The sequence below is a fragment of the Uranotaenia lowii genome, chromosome 1 (assembly GCF_029784155.1).
Source record: "Uranotaenia lowii strain MFRU-FL chromosome 1, ASM2978415v1, whole genome shotgun sequence".
Taxonomy (NCBI): domain Eukaryota; kingdom Metazoa; phylum Arthropoda; class Insecta; order Diptera; family Culicidae; genus Uranotaenia; species Uranotaenia lowii.
Genome location: NC_073691.1, coordinates 26,989,898 through 27,012,021, shown reverse-complemented (window position 1 = coordinate 27,012,021; position 22,124 = coordinate 26,989,898). Strand labels below are relative to the sequence as shown.

Here is a 22,124-nt window from a genome sequence, read left to right as displayed (position 1 = left end):
AAATCAAAGCTAGTTTCAAGAACAAAATATTTGACTTTTTACCATTCCACTACAGTTTTTGCATAGTGGCACGATTCCAGAACAAACTTAAACACAGTACACTAAGGTCTTTTTTTACGCGATTTAATTTTGCTCAGTTTTTCTAACACGGCTTCTTTTTATGCGTTTTTTGCCATGGATATGATTTTTCTACACGGCTCTCGCGAATCAACACGTTTTTTGAGTGAAAATATTCCCAGTCCTATACGTCAACGACGGAATTCATACCGCGTAAAAAAAACCTTAGTGTATATATTATACTAGCATATACAGTAAATAGAGAGCTATTGAAGTGCTTTAAGAGTGCTGTTTCATTCATCGTGTCAATCGTTTTGAAACACTGAGTGATTTGCAATTTCCACAGAACGTTAGCGTCCTCAAGTACTAGTTTCTCAATTTTTATCTTTTTCATCTCCGGGGAATACAGGCGAGACTTGTCAACTAAAAGTTTCTGGTTGGAGACCTGCCAGGTTATTGCAAAAAAGATCGTTTTGCTATCCATTAAGATTTTTTTTTAAATATCTTCCCACTAGCAGTCCAAATATTTTTCGCACGATTTGACCACCGAATTTTGTTTGTTTTACTTGGTGGGCAGCTTTTCTACCTTTGTAGAAATTAAGTCAAGCCTGTTTGTAAGTCAGCTAGGCAAACCAGTCAGAAAAATTTATCCTTTTGCCACTTCCTTTACTCATATTTTCGGATTGAGCTTGAAAAAACCTCTCATATGCCTTAACTTCGTCGAATCAATCATCTTCATTTTTATTCATATTTTAGCTCACAATTGGATCCTCTAGAACAGTGGTTTTCAAACTTTTTCGCTCACCGCCCTCCTCCATTGATATTTTAGAGCTCAACGCCCCCCTAAGGGCATTTTGGAATAAATTTGTTCTGGAATGCAAAAAAGGACAACTCTGAGCCCTTCCACCGCCCCCTTGTAGTCTCTAAACGCCCCTCTGGGGGCGGTAGGGGCCACTTTGAAAACCACTGCTCTAGATCTTTTTAAACGATTTATCATGTGAACTTTGGTCGAATAGTTGATTTCCAGCTGTTTTTTGGTCTCCCAAAGGTATTTTTCTGGATTTTTCTCGATCCTGTACAAAAATTTTTGTCAATGAACTTCAGTATTGGACGCTATCTCAAAATCCGCAATTTCATAAATTTTCTTCCATTCACAAGGGTGGCCAGCGAACCGGGAAAACAGGAAAAAAAACCGGGAATTGAAAAAAGCACTGTGAAAACTGAGAAAAGGTTGAAGTTAATCAAGATTAGAAATAAATCCAAAACTAAAAAACTAGTAATGTTAATCCATAATTCAGTAACCAGTATACAGTACTGTGATTTATGTGATTTTAAAATGAAGTTATACGGAATTTCAAAATTCCAAGATGACGTTCAAAAATTCAAATTGTAAAAATAAAGAAGTTTCCGTAAAAAAACAGTCAACGACAGTGACGACGGTGACAATATTCGTTAAACAAATGGAATGCTGGAATTATTTTCTTACCCTTTTACATTTCATTTTTTGTAAATGTAAAATTTGAAATCAGTTTACATTATAAAACAAACACTTTGCTGTAGAAAAATTGAAGGATATAATAATAAAAATAAATAAAATAAATTTTTGACAACATAGCATAAAAATTCAAAAAAATGTAAAAAATACTTATCATTGAACTTTTGTTTGAACGGCAGACCGATTGAAGAGAGTTTTACTTTGATGAATTTCTAACTCATTTGGTGAGTTGATCGTTCAAGGCCTACTATAAACCTCTTGGGATCCGAGACAAAAATTGTCATAAACTATAAACCTTCAATTCATTGAATCTACTTTGTAATTTTACCCGTTTTCATCAAAGGCACATTTGTACTCAGAGTTCCCAAATTATTTATATCAGCTTTTAAATTCTTATAACCTCGGGGAAAAGCCGAATTTTGTAGTCCCGGGTCATTTGAAATTTGAACAAGCCCTTTTAATGGATTAAATTGAACTCATGAATTAAAAAAAATAATACGAAGAATATATGTATGTTAATTTTTATCCTTAAAAACTGCATCGTAAAACTACAGCTTCATGTTGTGTCTTGAAAAACTGATGAACAGATGCATTATTTTTCGATGGTCACCATTGAAGAAGAAATTTAACTGAAACAGCATCAAGCATTCTTCGATTAAGTATCACAATTTTTCATCCAACATTAAGAACGAAAAATTCCCTATCAAGATAAGCAATTCACAAACATGAGTTGCGATTTTTTTCTCTCTAATTGTAACAAATTTTTTAATTATTATTTGTTGAGAAACTTAATCATCAACTATATTTGGAGTAAGAAGAATTTTGCTGGATTATAACAGACAACGCTATTTTATTTCGAATTTGAATAGAATCAAACGAGTTTCAAGTATTATTAAGTTCAATTTTTATTTCTTCCATTAAATTACAAATAAATAATAAGATAGGAATTTATATAGAGCTAAACCAAGAGCAGCGCGAGTGAGTGTGTATCAACATTTGCAAATGGAATCGTTTCCAATGCCAATTTCCAATTTCTCCAAACCAATCGAAAACGCAAACGAAATGTCACTCATCATTAGATCACTAGTTTTTTTTTTTAACGTGAGTTTCCCTTTCGAAATATCACCGATCGTAATAACATAGAGCGTGGGTGGTTCTTCACGTTCGTGATTTTCGCTTTGGATGATCCCTCCTAACTATAATTATAACCGGCAAACCGCCAGAAGCAGTCGAAATTTACTTTTAAACAGATTTCCACCTTCCACCTTTTCATCGAATTCAAGTCATATTTCACTCGAAGGGAAACTAAAACTAAAACAGTAACTTGTTGTTATTTTTTTTTCGGTTGCTCTCGTAGCAAAAACTTGAACCGTTTATATCTATAAATGTTTATATGTGCGCGGGAACACACTCGTAAAAGCGGACTGATGGCTGTTTCGATGTTAACCCTAAAAATAGCAATGACTGCAAAAATCGTTGCCCTCCATAAAGTTTTCTTCGTGTTGCTGCTCAGAGTTTTGTTTTGCGTTTTTTTTTTCGGTGGAAAGCGCGATTCTGGCAACGATTTTGGACCGAGGAATCAAGGTTGGTTGGATTTTTTTAATCACTTTTCTTTGCGTTTTTTTTCTCTCTCGATTGAAGATTCGTGGGGTGAAATAAAATAAATACTTGATGCGAGCAGAAAAGATTTCATTTGCAATTGGTTGGAAACGTTTTTTTTTTGTGAGCTGTTCCAACGACTGATTTGTACCCCAAAATGAGCTAGTTTTAAAAATACCTTTTTCCTTTGTTTCGTTCAAACTGTTTTAAAATACTAACGATGAAGCAGGCCATGGGATTTTTTCTTGCCTTTTTCTTCCCTCATGGTTTAGTGAAAACACCTCACCTAATGACAGATAGTATGTAAGTAGCAAGCGCGTGACATAGATTTTGACCGATATTGCGATAAGAAATGAGCGGCGTGCTGATGAGTGAAGGATGAGTGACAGCAACGCTCAGTAGGCGACGAATGATGGGTGAATGACCGCAGCGCCGCCATCTTTGTTGTTTACATATGGCGCGTATTGCCGAAACCTCCGTGTCCGGACTGGGACGCTCCCTTGTTGAAGCCCATCTGCAAATTTAGCTGCCCCTCGTTGGCTCGCAGCTGCTCCTCGGTGAAGGTACGTTCGTTCTTATCGGCCATCTTGGGTCCCAAGCTTGGTCCGGTGTATTCCGGGTGCTTTTGGGTCTAAAAAACGAAAACAAACAAACGTCAAACTTTGTCAAAATTTTAACCACAAATAGAAAAAAATCTTACAATACGGGCCAGTGAGTACAGGCACAGCGACACCTGGGGAATGTTGCGCCGTTCGAAGAGATCAGCGGTCTGGAAGATTTCCTCCTCCGGGACGCCGTACTTCTTGATGGCGGCCTGGAACCGCTGGATGTTTTCCATCAGCTGGAAGTTGGTGCCCCGTTCCTGGATCTTTTTCACCGAACCGGGGGCCATCTTGTTGATCAGCTTGCACAGGACGACACCATCGCGGAGCACGTCTTCGTAGGCACCCGGGGGGAGTTTCTCGCCCAGCACTTCCGAGATCCAGTTCAGGACTTCCTGTTCCTGTTCCTTGTTGCGAGGCTGGGAGTGGAAAGTTTGAAAATGTTAGATAAAGTAAAAAAAACACTACAGATTCTGAATTTTAATACCAAATCAATCTTCTAAGTTTCTATTCTATATTTTGATTTCACATCCAAAAGACAATAATTTTAGTTTTTTTTAAATAAATTTTAAATATTTTAAATAAATTTTTGAAATGAAATGAATACGACTTGCAACAGGCCAATCAACTAAAATAAAAAAAGGTAGCTTTCAACAGGTAAAGTTCATTCAAATCTCCATAACAACCACATAAAGTCTCTGAAAAATGACTTGCAACATGTCAAGTCCAGCTTTTTTTGGAATTATTATCCTTTAGATTTATTCATCCCTTAATCAAGTCTAGTTGGGTTTGTGGGGTAGATAACGATCCTGTCAATTGGTCCAAAGATGGCTTGCAATAAGTCAAGTTCAACTTAAAGTGATTGTGTGATAGTTCATGAATTTAAAATTTATAAAAATTATGGAAAGATGGTTTGCGACAGGTCAAGTCAAGTTACAAAATGAATAAAACAATAAAATTTGGATGATAAAAAAACAGATGACTTGCAACAAGACATAAAGGATAAAATCGTGAGACACATCACATTCACAGAAATTCATTGTAACAGGACTTGCGACAGGTCAAGTTGAGGTCGGTTTGACAAGGATATGCAAGACATTTATGAAAGACAACCTGCGACTGGTCAAATCTAACTGATGTTATACAGAACGAAAAACTATAGAAATTCTTCAAATACAACTTGCAACATGTCAATTCCGGTATGATTGGTGAAAAAGCTCCAAGAAACAACTTAAACGCGTGTTTTCTGGAAATAAGCCTTTTATCCGCTTATCTATACCTCCTTTTCTCCAAGTAGACACCTCAAATGTTAAACAGTTTGAAAATGTAAATCAATAAAACTACTAACGACAGGTGACATTTATCTTTTATTTTAATTATCTGACAATTTGCCCCGAGGGTCATCCGGTTTTCTTCGGTTTATGTTTGCGACTTCATATGATTTTTTTGCAGATTTTTTAAAGTTTAATTTCCCGAGATATTTGGGTTAATTTTTCGTTAAAATTATTAAACATAACTTTGTAATTTTTCATCAGAAATCACTGAAAAGCACATCAAAACACATTGAAATTTTATCAGCTTTCGAAAAAAATAGTAGTCTAAGAACCAAATTTTGAATTTTGGGGGAAATCTGAAGACCCTCGGCGCAATCCTGTCCTATAATATACAAAAAAAACATCACCAGCAATCTTACCAAAGACGACTTGCGACAGGACAAGTTTTGTGCGAAAATGTTACATAAGTCATAGCTTCGTAAACAGTTAAAGCGTAGCTTACGGTAGGTAGAATTCAACCGAAAATATAATTCAATTGAACAAATAATAGGAAACAAATATTAAGTAAAGATAATTTATCAAACAGTGACTTGAGACAGGCTATTTAGCTAACTTAAGTTCAGTTATGGTTGTGGGACCATTCTTGAATGAGAAAGGCAAAAAAGTTGGTTTGGAAGTTGGTGGACAACAATACTGATGTAATAATTGGCAAAAACAAAATTAACTCGTATTGTATTTGGCCCTAGTGAGCTATACTTTTTGAGTGTCGATGTAGATATCTGAGAAGGTTCAAGCTTTTCATGTGATCATCATAATTTTCGTTGTCAATTTTTACCCGTCATTTCGCCTTACGGTAGTTGGCCGTAAACTGTTAACTTTTTTAAGAAACACATTTATGTAAATTTTGACTTATCATGGGGTCTAACTAAAAGTAAACTCAAAAATTGAAAGTAGCTCCGAAATTATCTTCCAAACCGGCAATTCCCATTAAAAAAAACTTTATCAAAAAAGAACGGAAAATATCATAAAATTCAAAGATTTTTGAAAATGAAAGTCAGTTACGTGAGTGATAAAAAAGACATTTTCAATTCATCCCTCAATCATCTTTAGATAAAATTGGTGGGTTTATAAAAACTTTCGCATAATTTTTCATAATTCTAGTACAGCATTTAGAAACATCAAAACATATCACCAAACCCATTCCGACTACGACAGAAACATCGGGGGCCGATGACATATGATTTCTGTTTTCAATTTTTTTTTTCTCTTTGCAACCGACCATCTTTCATCACGCCAATCTTACCGGTGGGTTCTGTTGCGTCATTTTGGCGTAATTTTAGTTGAACCCCCACACACATACAGGTGATCACAAAATGAACAAATTATGCCATGCCATCACCTGTTTTCAGGGGAGCATTTTCACTTCGTTTGGTAAACAGAGGCAGTTATCAAAAATAGAACCTCCTCGTCTCGTTTTGACAAATTCAAACAGCTGTCTGCTAATGGGTTTGAAAATTAATCGAGCCAGAATTGCCGATGAGGCGTTGAGGTGTTTTCCGAAAGATAGGGAAAATTTAGGAAATGAAAATTATCGTTCCGGACATCGATAGCACGTGTAAAAACATTGAGATCACACGATCGAGTGATTGGAAACTTTAAACACTATTTTATTATTTCTTCCAATAATATCGAATCCTCTTAAACAAAAGAAAATCAAAGAGTAATAGACACTACTTAGAGCTACTTTTGTACATGTTGTCAAGACAATCTAAGTTATAACAGAGGTAAGAGTAGAAGTTGCAATGAAACAGAGAACTTACTGTCATAAAGATAGTACACAATAATCACTCATCAATTAGGATCAGTAAACACTTGTTTATGGCGCTTGGAATTGCTTTTTTTGAATACAAAGAACAGCGGGGTTTAAATATAATGATAGCCTTATCAAGACTTTCGACGAGTGATTTTGTGAGTGGGAAAGTGAGTCTTTTATGGTCGATTAAGTTCAAAACTCGAAGCTCGAGCGTTTCTTAAAATGAGTATAAACCTATAATATTCTCGATTGTCGCAAAAAAGAAAGTAAACAACCGAACATAAAAAAAACAATGAGAAGTATTAACAGAATAATGAATCATTGACGCAGTTCCATCAAAGTTTAAAAAAGCGTAATTGAGTGCAGTTTAATCTGCAGGAAATCGAACTCAAGTGCAATGCCAATAAGTATAAGGTTGCTTTCTGATGTGCTTTGGAATGATAATTTTTTTGAATGTTTGGTTTCAATACCATTTTTTGGTGAAATACATTTAAAACAAATTTAAAAAAATAAATAAATCCAATCGAACTAGGCCCCTTTCTCTTATTTAGAATTTTCAAAATATGTATTCAAACATAGATATACGATTCCCTCGCATTGCTCGATAGTGGGCAATGAGAAGGCAGACTCTCTGGCAAAGGTGGGGGCGACGGAAGGCGACACGTATCCACGTGAAATCGTCTTCAACGAATTCTACTTCTTGGTACGAGGGAACTCTCTTGTCAACTGGCAGCGCAAATGGGACGAGGATGAGCAGGGCCGGTGGCTCCACTCGATTATCCCAAAGGTAAGCCTTAAACCCTGGTTTAATAGGTTGGACCTGAGTCGGGATTTTATTCGTATATTTTCCCGTCTCATGTCCAATCATTGTTCCTTAGACGCGGTACTCTATCGTTTTGACATTGCTGGCAGCAATTTGTGTAGTTGCGGCCAAGGTTACCATGACATCGAGCATATTGTTTGGTCGTGTGAGGTCCATCTTGTCGCCAGAACGAATTTAATAGACTCCCTTAGGGCCCGAGGAAAACCACCTAATGTTCCAGTGAGAGATGTACTAGCTGTGCTAGATTTGGACTACATGTTCGAAATCTACCTTTTTCTAAAAGCTATTGATCTTCGTCTATAATTTCTTTTTTATTTTCATATTTCCCTTTCTATCTTCCTTTCTCGTCTCACAAAGTGTTAAGTTAAGAAAACAATTGTAAACAACCAAAATCGATTTTGGCTCCTTAAAGCCTGAAGGTATGAGCCGTTTCAAATAAAGAATTGTTAAAAAAAAATAGATATACGAGATTTTTACCAGAAAAAATCGTAACAAATATGTTCTGTGGTACAGATATTCAACAAATCAGTACTCCAGAATGAAAAAAAATTGAAAAATTTTAGAATTTTTAACTCCTCAACAAAGTTACAAAGTTTTAACACAGATGCAAATTTTTCTAGGTTGTTTTTTCCAATCGTTGTTCTATGCCCCATCGTTGCGCAGGATGACTAACATTGTCAATATTTCAGCCATCTCTCGTTTTTTTTTTTCAAAATTAATACTGGATCAAGTTAAGTAGAGTGTTTTCTGATGAAATAAGGCTCTTTACGGTGTTTTCTACTGTAAAATATGCGTCTTATGACTATTTTACTTTTTCTTATTTTCGCGCCGTTTTTGTGCTGATTGTTTACTGAAACCTTAAGACTCCTTCAACAGAAAATAAGGTTTAACGTCAGAATAAAACATTTTTTTGTATCATTATCCTTTACGAAACGTTTGTTGAAAAAAATCAACACCATTATTTTGAAGAGAAAAAAATCAATCCATACAGGACTAGAAAAAATATAGGATTTATTCCTAGCTGGCCGCATACCTTATACACTTGATTAGATGTGACAATTAATTGATTACATTAAACCAATAAAAACTCGAATGGTCTCCTTATATGATATGGCTATTTCGCTAAATTAGTGGATAACTGCGTTAAACTTGTAATTTTAGTAATTTCACTGTTTTCCCCTCAGAAAAAGTCCGGATGTTGTCCGGATCCATCCACAATATCGGCAGAATCTTAACGAAAAACTCGAATCTATTTTACATAGTTTATGATATTTGGGTTTAGTTACAAAAAGTTTTGTAGCTTGTTCCATTGAAATAAATTTGCAAACCTTTTTTGGTATTTTAAAGTTAAAATTTAATGCCGCTGTTGTACGTTGATAAAAATTATTTTTATTTTATTTTTCACGTTTAATTTCAGTTTTATTTAAAGTGAAATGCTTGTTCGGATTTACTTCTATAGGCCCAGGTTTTTGGATGGATATTTTGAAATCCATTGCCCGGACTTCTGCCAGTTTTTTTTCTTTGTAAAAAATTCAGGGAAAATAAGGTCATTTCAACAAAAAAAAACCTTGAAAACTCAGGACATTGAGTTTCTAAACATCAATCTAATAAAAAGGTCGAGTTCATTACAAATAATCCTACATTCGTGATAGAAGAATTTTAATGAATCAACTTTTTGAAAAAAAAAATTCTTTTATAAACTGCATATCTTGAACATAAATCAGTCAAACGATCTGAAACTTTAAGCGTTGTTGAGTGCATTCTTAAGCTTAAAATTGATATTCAGAATGTTCTAATCGATCATTTTTCAAGGGAGACATAAAGCAATAATTCTATAAAATGACATTTTTTCACAGGGGTAAAGAGGGGCATAACAGATAGCGTCCTATAAACTACTTATAAGTATATAGTCCTCTTTAAAATATTTAAAGAATTAAAGTGCCTTTGAGTCCGTTTCATAGGATTTCAGTGACTCAGAATTTCATGCTGTTAGGACATATAAGAAAAAAAACGCATTACTGGGTAGAAAAGATCAAATAACACTCCAATCAGATTGCTCTGGTCAAATCTGACGACAGATTTGAACTAAAGAGAAAATTTCACGTAATATTATCTTCAATGGCAGGCTCTCAAAACGGCGGCTTTGATTTTTTTTGGGATTTCGGGTCCAATTTTCCCATTGGGCATCGGATGGTTTGTATGGACGACCCCCTTCAAAAGGGGCCGTCTCCAAAGTATATTGCATTTGAACTAGAAGTTCACATAATAAGCTTTCATGCCAAATATCAGTTCCCTAATCAAATTTGCCTGTGCAATTATTGGGTACAGACAACCTGGTTTTATTGATTTTTTAAATTTTTTTCGAACATTTAAACTTTTGGATCTTGTAGACCAGACTTTCATGGATACAATCGACAAAAAAAATCGAGCAAATTCGGTTGAAATGACTAAAATAATAACCATAATTCATGTGCTTAGCTGTGCACTGATTGGCAAATCACCCCAGTTTAAGGTTGCCAGATTGCCCGGTTCTATCCGGGTTTGCCCGGATATTTGATACTCAATTTGAGAACAGTCCGGCCCGGTCCGGTTGCCCGGGATTTATTCACTTTATTTGGCAAATTAAACACACAAAAAAAAACAACAAACACCACAAAAACGATTTTTTCTGAGCAAGTTTTATAAAAATAATCATGAAAGGTTTTTTTGAACACTTAAATTCGGTTCAAAATCTATCGATGAGTTTTGATGAAATTTTTTTTTCACTTTTTTTTCTTGAGGAATTTCTGAGTTTTGAGAAAATTTGCCCGGATATTGTCTGGATTTATAGTCGTTAATTTGAAATCGAATGCCCGGATTTTGCCAGGTTTTTATAAAAAAAATTGCCCGGTTTGTCCGGCCCGGATATGTGCTAAAAAAATTCTGGCAATATTACCCTAGTTGTTATTTTATGCCAAAAATATTTAATTAAACGGCTCATTTCATTCTTTGATATATGGAAGCCCAGCAAACATGTTTGTAGCTATATTATTATTTGGTTTCGATATGCGTTCCATTTAAATTATAGAATGATCGTGTGAAAGATGAAAAAACAGCATTTACCTACCAAAGTGGATGCAATATACATACATAAATTTCATTTCTTTCAAAAGCGACGAAAACCATTTAGGTACACAAATTGAGCGATATCCGACACCTTATTCGTACCTATCGAAAGAATGAAAGTGTTCAAGCCAATTTTACATCAGCTTGAAGAATATTATTGATCCAGAATATTCCTGTACAAATTGTTCCACATTAATCCAGATTTTCCTTCCACGTGCTTTAGAATGTTCTGGGATTCTACAAATCAGAAGGTTCGAGATCAAACTGTATTATTCGGATCTTAGCGTCCCGATCATTCCAGAACATTCGAAGCGCTTATATAAAGAGCCTCACGTGGCGAGGCGAGTTAGTTAAGTTTAAGATTCCGTGCGCGTTGTCAAAATCCGAAATTAAGAACATTTCCGCCTAGTTAAGAGTTGTGATAACCTCAATTGAACAATCAAATTAAGTGTAAATACCTACCAAATTGTATGTTACGAATAAATAGTGAACACCTTTAAGTTAGAAACCAGTGCGTTTCCTTTCTCCAGAAAAATACAGTCCACTTCGCCTAAACAGAAAGAGAGCGCAAAATTTTGCTCTCAAGTTTTCTAATCGTTGCCAGCGGCAATATTTTCCAGTTTTCTCGCTGGTCAATATTATTCTATTTCCATCTGACTTATATGCATTGCTGGTTGCAGAGAGAACATGACGATGATTCTCTCAATTGCAGCCCGCGCGGGAGCAAAATCATTTCAAAATTTATCCGGTTGACTTCAGACGACATTTTATACGATCTTTTCACTATGCAGTTTGAATTGCGATTCACAACACCATTGTGAACGACTTACGTTATCATTTCTGATACGATTTAATGTTTGCTAGGGATATCAGGGCACATCTTTGCTCATACGGCGGAAGTCGGAGCGGTTCGTTCCACGGGAGAAGGCGTAGAGCGTATCTCATGAAACTACGTTGAACTCGTTCTAGGCGGTTGCAGTGTGAACCCTGAGTAGGAGCCTACACCTGGACGGCATATTCCAGGATGCTACGAACCGACAAACAATAAATGGCTTTCAGTGCGTATACGTCGTCGAAACCTTCGATGTTCTGGCGCAGAAACTCGTGTGCAACAAATCCCTTTGCAGAGGTAAGCGCAATCATTCGGAGAAGGTATGTCTGCAATTCACTCCCAGGTTAAGAATAGACTTTACATTCTCCAAGCAGAAACCTGATAGTTGGCAGTCTGAAGCTGATCATGTTTCGTGAACGGGTAAAGTTGATAGTCTTACACTTTTTAGCATTGGCCTGCATACAGTGCTGACAATCTTTCGAAAAAGCTTCAGATCGTCGGCATACATTAGCGTATCGGATTGGAGAATTGCACTGAGATCGTTAACAAAGATCATGAAGAGAAGAGGTCCGAGATGGCTTCCTTAAGGTACACCTGACGTGATGGCAAATGTTCTCGAATGTGGGCTGTTGACTTTCGTGAAAGTATGACGGTCATTGAGGTATGACGCAATCCAGTCAAGTGCCCAATCAGGGAAACCTATACGTTCCAGCTTTCCAAAAAGTTTTTTTTATAAGGAATGCGGTCGAATGCTTTCGCAAAGTCAATGTACAGCGTTCGGCAATTGAACAGCTACATCACTCCAACAGTAATTATTTCGTTACACACGAAACAGGATTGAACGACCCCTCGTCGTTTTGTTTACATTAAGTCTTAGCTATCATTGGATGTAAATGTAAGTGTTACTTTTGTAATCAGGTGTTATCCGGAAAAATGGATCTTGAACAGAAACGTAGCGCTGTGGTTGCCTTGTTCCTAGCTGGTAAACGGCAGAAGGACATAGTTCGTGAGCTGTCCGATATAAGTGTGTGCAGAAGTTTTGTAAACCGTACAGTTAAAAGATACCTAGAGACCGGAAGTGTCAAAAACGGTATGGTGGGGGACGCCGATCTACTGTGGTGACACCTGCCATGGCGAAGATCCTCAAGAAGCGCCTTAAGAGAAATCCTCATCGTAGTGCCACTAAATTGGCAGAGAATCTCAACATATCGGATCGATACTCCGTCGAATCCTGAAAGATAAACTTCAGACTAAGCCCTACAAGATCCAAAAGGTTCAAGTCCTTACGGTGAAGCAGAAACAAGAACGAGTAAAAAGAGCGAAGGTGCTGCTGAAGAGGGCAAGGTAAGGAATGTTGAAGAATATCGTGTTTACTGACGAGAAACTCTTCACCGTACAGCAGTTCGTGAATAAGCAGAACGACAGAGTTTGGTTGCCAGACAGATCACGAAGCCATGCCGACTTGCGGACGGCCACCCGGCGACAGAAAACCAGCATGGGTGATGGTTTGGGCCGGAATTACCCGTGATGGTCTGGACTCCGCTGGTTTTTGTCCCTGAAGAGAAGATCAACCAAAATACATACTAGTTCTACAGAATGTCGTCGAACCGTGGGCACGCCGACATTTTTTTTTCCAAGGATTGGATTTCTGCGCCGGTTAACAAAGCGAAGAAAACCCAACTTTGGATTGCGCATCATTTTCCAGGGCCAGTTCGCCAGACCTAAACCCTATGGACTTCACTGTTTGGAGTATATTGGAGGCCGAAGTCTGTTCTAAGAAACATGAAGGTGTGGAGGTCCTGAAGCGACATCTCGTGGCAGCCTGGGATAAAATACCACAAGAACTCCTGCGGACCTCATACGATGCGTTCCTCGACCGTCTGCGGCGAGTGGTTAAACTCAAGGGCGAACAAGTCGAACTTTGCCAGTGAAATTTGAAAAAGTAATTGTTTTTCAAGAGAAATTGAATGGGTTTGAAATAAAAAGTTGTTGTTTTGATCAATTTATATGTTTATTTCAATGTAGTACTTTAATTACCGGACCCTGTAGATTGAATCGACTTGACAACCTTTCTCGATACAGTCACTCAATGAGCTGACGTAGCACATCACTCATCAGGTTGGCAACGGTCGACCTTTTTTTCACGAAACCATGTTGAGCCTCGCAGATCAAAGGCAGCATATATCCGTTTGTGCATCAAGTCTTTAAACATCTTCGAGATGGAGTTCAAAATCGAAATAGGACGGTAGTTTTCCACGCTGTAAACTGTAAACGTTTCCCGATTTAGATGAGATAGCGGCGGGGAACGATCTTTCTGTGATTGACCGGTTTAGATCTCAGCAAATCGGGGCAGCTAAAGGTGCAGCACATAGTTTTATAAACGCGGAAGGTATGTGTATGTTATCACCCTTCGTTGGGTCAACTGCGGACAACTTTTTGTAGATTTCCTGAACAGTGAAGCACGGTACAGGCAAGTGGATATCGTTGGATTGTAAAGAGACGAGGTAGTTGCTGTCTGTGTCAGTACCAGCTGAACAATAAACACAAAGTCTGCAAACATGTTGGAAGCAATGGCACCATCAAGAGCCAAATCAACGGGAATTCATGCGTTTCGTTTTCTATTTTTAAAATATTGCCAGGAAGATGAGGGATCGCTTTTAATTTTTTTTTTTTAATTCAGAAACATGTCGACGATGGACCAGATCATTTAAATTTTCAAATTCGTTCTTTAAGGATCGGAATCGACGTCTTCGATCTTCAGAACGATTACTGTTGAAACTTTTACGAGCCTTCCGTAGTTGGTTGCAAAGTTGTGTAAGATCGGAGTTCCACCAATCGTGGTTCATAGATTAGAGACTTTTTGAACGCTTCAACGGTACGTTTTGCCTTAAAACTGCCTACATTTTTCCATACAAAGCATCCAGAGCGGAGCCAACATCGTCGGCAGCTTCAAAGGATTCCCAATCTGTTGAATCCAACGCAGCAGTTACCAGATCATAGTCACATTTACTGAAACCAGCTTTCCAACAGATTCTACTTGAGGACATACGCTATGGGTGATTTCAAGGCAATAGACGTAGAAAAGATTGAAATGGGTGATAGAGCGATTTCATGATCGGTTGAAGAATTTGAAGGTAGATGTTCATGTCTTGGTCGTAGGTCCAAAGAAGGTTCGGGAGATTATAATCACCGACAACGATAACTGTGGCACGTACAGAAGCTATGCTCATTATTTTTTGGACTGCAGCAGAGTGGCTGTCGTGATTTAGGAGGCAGCAATTAGGTCGTGGATATAGGCAACGAAGGAACAAAAAACTCCAGCCAACATCGATTTTAACAACGGTTTGTTCCAGAAGTTCACAGTTTTCGATAACAAGAGGGTTGTTTTTAGTTTGTGCTTGACAGCTATTAGTAAGATCCATCCGGATGCCTGGCTCAGGAAGCAATTTTTGATTCAAAATTCGTTTATTTGGAAGGATGCCAAGACTTAAATGCATCATCAAAAGCAAGAGCAAAGCGCCATTTGAAAAACGAATTAAATCACTGCGTCTTGAGCGTTCTAAGCGATTTCTGTCTAAGTCGAAGAAGAAATAGCTGACCGTCGTATAACGAAACGAGAAACTTTTTCCCAGTAGTGCCAGTAGTGCTTTTCCAATCATATCATCTTTGGTACAGTACACTTTTCAGCGTATTTTCGGCACAGAGATTTGCTAAACTGGCATTGAATTTTTGCAAACTCGTCTATGGGTGTAAAAGTATTCATCTAAAGGCACCAAAAGTTGTTTAAACATCTGGCTTGTATTGTAATGATTTTTTTTTTAAGTATTGCGATTGAGTCATAGCATTTTTATAAACTCTTTCAATATAGAGATTCAGGGTTTGTAACAATCTTGAAAAGTGTTCTAAAGGATTCAGGTTGGAAAATGCTCTACTATAAACAATATTACATAAACCTTGTTTTATGTAAAATCAAGCATTGTTATTATTATTATTAAATCAACAGATCATATGTATATTGATCCAAATGATATTTAAAAATTAAGAGACTAACTACAAATACAAATCTACACTGAACTTAGAACACTAAGAATTCTTTTTTGGAATACAACCTTCGGAGCGTCAAAATCAAAATGCTCTGAGAAGCGGTTAAAAGTCTTGATGACGCCAATTATTGCAGAGTTGGCCCCGTAACTGTTTAGTCGCATAGGAACGAAGAGCTGAAGATCCCGATTCCTCAAACCACGAGGTCGGACGCTAAGTGTAAGAACTTCCAAAAGTGCGGGAGAGTCGATACTTGATGAAAGCAGATCAGCGACGCAAGACGCACGAGTGGCGGTCCTGCGGGCTTGCAGCGTGTCGATATCGATCAGGCGGCAGCGGCTTTCGTAGCTGGGAAGTCGAAAAGGGTCTTGCCAGTTTAAGTGTCGAAGTGCATACTTAGATGCGATCAGAACCGTTTTGATAATATGGGCACCAAACCGCAGAAGCATATTCAAGGATCGATCGAACCAGACTACAGTAAAGACTCTTTAGGCAGTAGATGTCCTTAAAGTCCTTCGTCATGCGGAAAAGAAGACCCAGGCTTCTGGAGGCCTTGTCAACGATATAGTTGATATGATTCTTAAAATCCAGCCGCACGTCAAGGATCACACCAAGATCTTTCACGTGTTGAGCTCGAGAGATTGCATCGTTTCAAAGGAAATAAACGGCTGAGAACGGGCGTCATTTGCGGGAAAATGATATTACTGCGCATTTACTACTGTTTGAAGGTAGGCGATTGGCATCACACCAGGAGGCAAAGAGGTTAAACTGGTTCTGCAGGAAGTTCACATCTTCGGGGCAATTGACAGAGAAGTACAGCTTCAAGTCATCGGCATACGCTAATTTTGGTCCATCGAGAAGTTGCAGCACGTCATTGAAGTATATTAGGAATTCTAACGGCCCTAACTGACTTCCCTGAGGCACGCCTGATGAAGCTGAAAACTGCGGAACCAGCCAATAAGAGATCCACAAAATCCTAAACGCACGAGCTTTCCGATGGCAATATCATGATTCATCTTTCGAATGCATTGAAAACCGATAAAGTAACAAACCTTGTTACTTCAATTCAAACCTTGAAACAAACCTTGTTACTAATTCAAAACCAGTCGTAAAATAATAGACATTAGGCATTGTGTATCTTAGAAATCACTAAACCAAATTTAATTAATTTTTTTTTATTTTTGAGTGACCGAATGTTTTGTGGTCGATTTTGTCGAATCTATGCTTCTAAGTTTAACACACTTGCTCAGCTATCGAAAACACAAAATATCTTATATTTGATCCTAAGTCGAAGTTTCTCATTCTAAATTCTGGTTCTAAACTCGGATTTCAAATTCTGCAACCAACAAGGTTTCCCTGAATTTCTTAAATACATAATATTTTGAATATGTTTTTTTAAAGTATAGCACACATGAAAAAAAAGTTACCGCCATTGTATTTGAATTATATGTTTGTAAGAACTGTCAAAATTTCACTAAACCACCAAATTCACTCCCGGTAAGTGATCAACACTTTTTTAGGGGAAAAGCGTCCTAATCGAACTTTTTTTTCCTTTAGTTTATTAGGAAATCACCGGTAGATCCGTTCGCGCCGATTTCTAGCACCAGACTGAGTTGGAAAATTCGCAAAATTTTGTTCGTTCGGAAGACGGACAGCCAGACCAGACCTTAATCCTCCACTTGAGAGTTGGTAAATATTGTACCGTTTGTCCGTTCATCCGCCCACCAGCCCCATCCGTTTGTTTCCTCTCGGAAGTTCCGTTTGGCCGACCGGCCGCCCTCATCCCGTTCATGATATGGTTGGTTCGTGAAAAATCTCACGTGTGTAAAAACTATCGCGACGCGCAGGAGAAATTCTCTCTTCGCGTAGTCGTCAGTTTAAGTTAAAACGCGCGCCAACCGGATGGATGAGCGCGCGATCTGCTTAACCACACACCACACCACTTTTCTCGGCTTTCTTCCAACCTAACCTCAAACTCCGAGGGGAAGTGGAAAAGAAAACATACAGAAAATTTCCGATCCAAGTTCACATGTGTGCAAAACGCGTGGGCGGCTTAATTTCCACGCCAAATGGATGCATCTCTCCGCGTTGGGAAAATGGAAATTTTGACCTTTTCGGCGAGTTGCTGTGATGGTGCTTTTGAGTCGAAACTGTTTCGTCGGCCATTGGCGATCCCTTCTCAAAAGTAGGCAGCCGAAAATTGATCTTTTCTCGTGTGTTCCAAGACAACGACACACGTGAGTGATTTACGAGATACAAACGGTTAAAGTTTTTTTTATTCCGTTTGCGAATTTTTGCCCTGTGTTTGCACTTAGCTGCACAAAATGAATATGGATCTGTTTCGAATCCATTTTGGATCTTAAGTTTTTGATGTTTCGGTTTTTGTTTTTTTCCTATTTTTTTTCTTTCTTGAATCTTGGTTTTAAACTTTTCGACCACCCTCCGAAAAGCAGTTGATGGCAAGCAGCAACAAAGAGGAAAATTTATGACCGTTACCGATTGTGTTTGCACTTGGAAAATATCACTGAGCGCCTCTACAGTGTCATATTTTACGCGAATTTTTCACCATAACGGTCGAAATTTATTACCTTTCTTGTAAAAGGGTTTGTCTCCATTTGAATTTTTAAGTTTTGAGAAAATCTCAATTTTAAAGAAAATACATTTTTTTTTCAATCAACCCTTCTAGTTCACGGTGTATAGGACTAATTGACATTTAGTATTCTCTAAGATCAAACCTAAAATATCTCAAACAAGTTATGGCAAAGCTGACATCAGCGCCAGCCGACAAAGTTTGGCCGCTTTTTCCATCGAAGAAGTCGAATTTATTAGGAATTTCCATACTCTCTGACAGCAACAACATTTCCCTCAAGGCTGACTAGACAGAGGAAAAGACTGTGCATGTTTTGTGGTAAATTTTCTGTTTTTCCGAATTCTTTTATTTCTTTTTTCCCCCGAATTTTCCGCTTCCCAGCGTTTATCTAAACAGCAGACTGGAGCTCTGGCTCTCGAATTTATTTGTTTCCCAAATGGACATTGACGTCAAATTGATCTTGGCCTCGCCGGATGATGGCCGGCCAGATTAGCTTCATTTTGTAGTTGAATGTTTTTGGAGGGAAATTTAGCCAGCTTACAACAAAGGTCGTTTTCCGCTTGGTGCGAAATGAGAGGATTCAACGTTTTTGGAAATCTGGCGAAATGGCATAATAGTCGGAGACTACGCCTCTTCTAACACGGGATACAAGATAGAAAATGTATCGAAAAAGATCAATAAACTGAGATTTACTCGAAGATTCATCAATTAAACTCTTGTATAGTCAATGTTTTCCTAACTTCATTTTTAAACAGCAGATTTTGCCGCTAAAATTGTCTAGAATTGGAAATCCTTTTCCACCAAATTGAACCTAATTCCAGGCCGTCAATTAAAAAAACTTTGATATACTTTAAGGAAACCGATTCTTGTTTCTTTAATAGCCAGAGGATTTTTGGAAATAGACAAATATTACAGTATATCTGGTTTACCAAAGTCGTCAAAACCAAGTGTAAAAATTTTTGAGTGATTTCGAAACAAAAGTTTAGGGAAATAGGAAAGGTCAAAAATAACAAGAATTAAAAAAGTTGGTTAGTGTGTAAGAAAGATGGTTTAAAAAACTGTTTGTTAAAAAAACATCTAATTTTTTTGCTTATCTCAAAATCAACTAACAGATTTGAATATTACACTTTAAATTTAATTCACTGTAAATTAATAAACAAAATTAAAAATTGAATAATTTTTATTAAAGGTCTACCTTGAAGAAAGTGCTCTATTTTTTCGAATACAGTCCTTAGTATTGAGCCAAGTTCTAATCCTTTTTTTTACATACTTCTTGATGATGTGATGAGATTTAACAAGGTCGTGTGGACGGAGGGGGGAGGGAGAATTTTGGGGTAAAACTTGAAAATATCAAAAACTTACTGAAAAAATGCACTTTTTTTAAAAGATAATCAACAAACGGTAATTGAATGTCGAGCATTAGTTTTTGAACAAGTTATGTTTGATTCTCAATAGTTATTGCAAAGATATTCCGAAAGCTCAAACACATTCTTCTCGATTGGAACCAACCGCTGGTGTCGCCCTTATAAAATGTTACGCGAGTCGTTTTCTTTGACGAGAGGTTTGTCAGCTATACACGCTGGTGGTGACATCTCTTTGTAAAATAGCTTCATTCATCGATCCATTAACAATTTTCACAAGATCGCAAATAGTTTTGACTTCTGTGAAAAAAGTTATTGAAGTTTTCTTTTTGTTTCGTTTTCCCCGTTCTGCAAAATACGGAAATTTGAAAGAATTTAAAAAAATGAAACCTAATTAAGTTTTAGATAATTTTTAAAACAAAAATCAAATAGTTTTGCATGCTTCAACAAATTTGTAAAATGAAATAAACCCTTTTTTAAACTTTTTTTTAGTAATGGCAGAAATACCTCCAATGATATATTTACAGATTCAGAAATTTAGAATTTACCTTTTTAGATCATTGTAACTCTTTACTGTATCTTAGGCAGAATGAAACAAAGTTGTTATCAATGTCTATAAACTTATGATTTCTATGTTTTTTTTATTCTTCAATTTTCAAACGATTGATCTATAATAAGTTCGCTAAATGATTAGAAGTATCAACTTTTAAGCTAATTTTTAATGCTCAATTTAGACTTTATAAGAAAAGGGTGATACGGTCAAAATTTGGTCAAGGGAAAACGCGTGTAAATCGGTGAAATCGTTTATTTAAAAAATCATTTTAAATTTCTTTTTCAAGTTTAATTAGTATAAAATTCAGGAAAAATATTCAGTTAGGCTTCCGCTTTTCCAAATCCGAATTGCCGGGCCTTACGCTTAACCCTGCCATCAGATTTTGTACAGCCACCTTGTCCACCTTCTTCGCCGCAGAAAGCCAGTTTGCCTTGAACTGCTGCTAGTCCTTAGCAGTTTTTTGGTCTTCTTTAGGTTCCGCTTGACAATAGCCCAGTATTTCTCAATTGGGCGGAGCTCTGGCGTGTTGGGAGGGTTCTTGTCCTTGGAAACCACCTGCACGTTGTTGGCGGCGTACCACTCCATGGCCTTTTTACCGTAACGGCAAGGTGCCAAATCCGGCCAAAACAGTACGGAACGACCGTGTTTCTTCAGGAAAGGCAGCAGACGTTTATTGAAACATTCTTTCACATAAATTTCTTGGTTGACAGTCCCGGAAGCTATGGAAATGCCGCTTTTAAAGCCACACCCATAGAAGAGGTTGCAGAAATCCAATGCCTATTAAGCACATCTCTGTGCCGATAATGCGCTGAAATGTGCACTGTGCCGAAGATGATATGTTTGAAAAACCGTAACTGGCATAAGGACTCGGCTCCCAACTAAAATGATGCATGACCACTACATTCAAGCAAAACAAGAAAAACATTTTATGGGATTTCGTTCCTATTGGATAATTCATCCCAGAAACAAGAAAATAAAAATATAAACCACAGCGCCCGTAGGGAGAAACGAACTCACATCACTAACCAAATGGTCTTGCCAGACCGACATCTTAACCAGTGTACTATTTGAGCTTCATGCAGGGAGAGGGATATTTGCCATAGGCATTCTGCCACCGATCAATCACAAAAGAAACGCACGACAGTGGCTTCCCGGCGTTTGGCCTCCTTTCAAGGTATTCATTTGTCTTGCGATGGAAACGGGAAAGGGAACGGGAGTGGAGGAAACGGGAAACCCATTGAATGAGAACTGTGCTTTGCTTACTGCCTGCTATTACATACACACGCTACATATACACAGCTGCTAAAGCCGGGCAGCTTGGCCGGTGCTTGTTTGCCGGTGAATTGAAGGAATATATTCTTGTTGCTTTTGCTACATACACACGCACAGCTTAGCCGTGGTTGTTTGCCGGCGAATTGAATTGAAGGAATGTTTTTTTTGTTGTTGCTTTTACTGCATACACACGCACAGCTCGGCCGTGGTTGTTTGCCGGGGGATTGAAGGGATTGAATTAGAAGGATGTTTTTGTTGTTGCTTTTGCTACATTCACACGCACAGTGCTCGGTTCGCTGGCTGCCGGTGTTGGCCGGTATTTATTTCCATCCTTCTTCGTCTTGTGATGCGATAGGGAGGGACGTGAAAGCGTTTTTATTTTGTTTCTTTCAGACATACGCAATTCGGTTAACTTGGGAGATTAATGCCAGTGGGAGCAAATCGAATCAGCACCGATCGCGTTATCTTCTTGTACCAATGATGCTATGTAATTGACTACACGCCATTGGCACAGAGGCTGAATTTTGGGTGCACAGGTACAGATGGCTTGCCAAACCAGATATTTCTTCGCGAACTTTGACATTTAATGTGCTTGAAAATATCTGCTACCTTTCCCCTTCCTTTTGCCGTATAAAACTCCTGTCCCGGAAGCTGCTTGTAGTCGGCTTTGACGTAGGTTTCGCCGTCCATTACCACGCAGTCAAACT

At 37.7% G+C, this 22,124-nt stretch overlaps 2 protein-coding genes across 2 annotated transcripts in view; one reads left to right on the top strand and one right to left on the bottom strand.

The window, feature by feature from the left end:
- Positions 1-22,124, top strand: part of LOC129761044 (muscle-specific protein 20-like) — a 132,559-nt gene that overhangs the window by 72,139 nt on the left and 38,296 nt on the right. The window lies entirely within an intron of this gene.
- On the bottom strand, positions 2,513-17,264 carry LOC129761045 (myophilin). The gene is made up of 3 exons (XM_055758749.1): positions 17,069-17,264; positions 3,852-4,172; positions 2,513-3,782 (listed from the first exon to the last, which is right to left on the bottom strand). The coding sequence occupies exons 1-3, from the start codon at positions 17,072-17,074 to the stop codon at positions 3,600-3,602; spliced, it is 510 nt and encodes a 169-aa protein (XP_055614724.1). The 5' UTR covers positions 17,075-17,264; the 3' UTR covers positions 2,513-3,599.

Bases quoted from the DNA above. Each gene is read 5' to 3' on its own strand.
- LOC129761045 (XM_055758749.1), bottom strand. The intron at 3,783-3,851 runs GTAAGATTTTTT...TTCGTTTTTTAG, and splicing joins TGTACTCACTGGCCCGTATT to ACCCAAAAGCACCCGGAATA.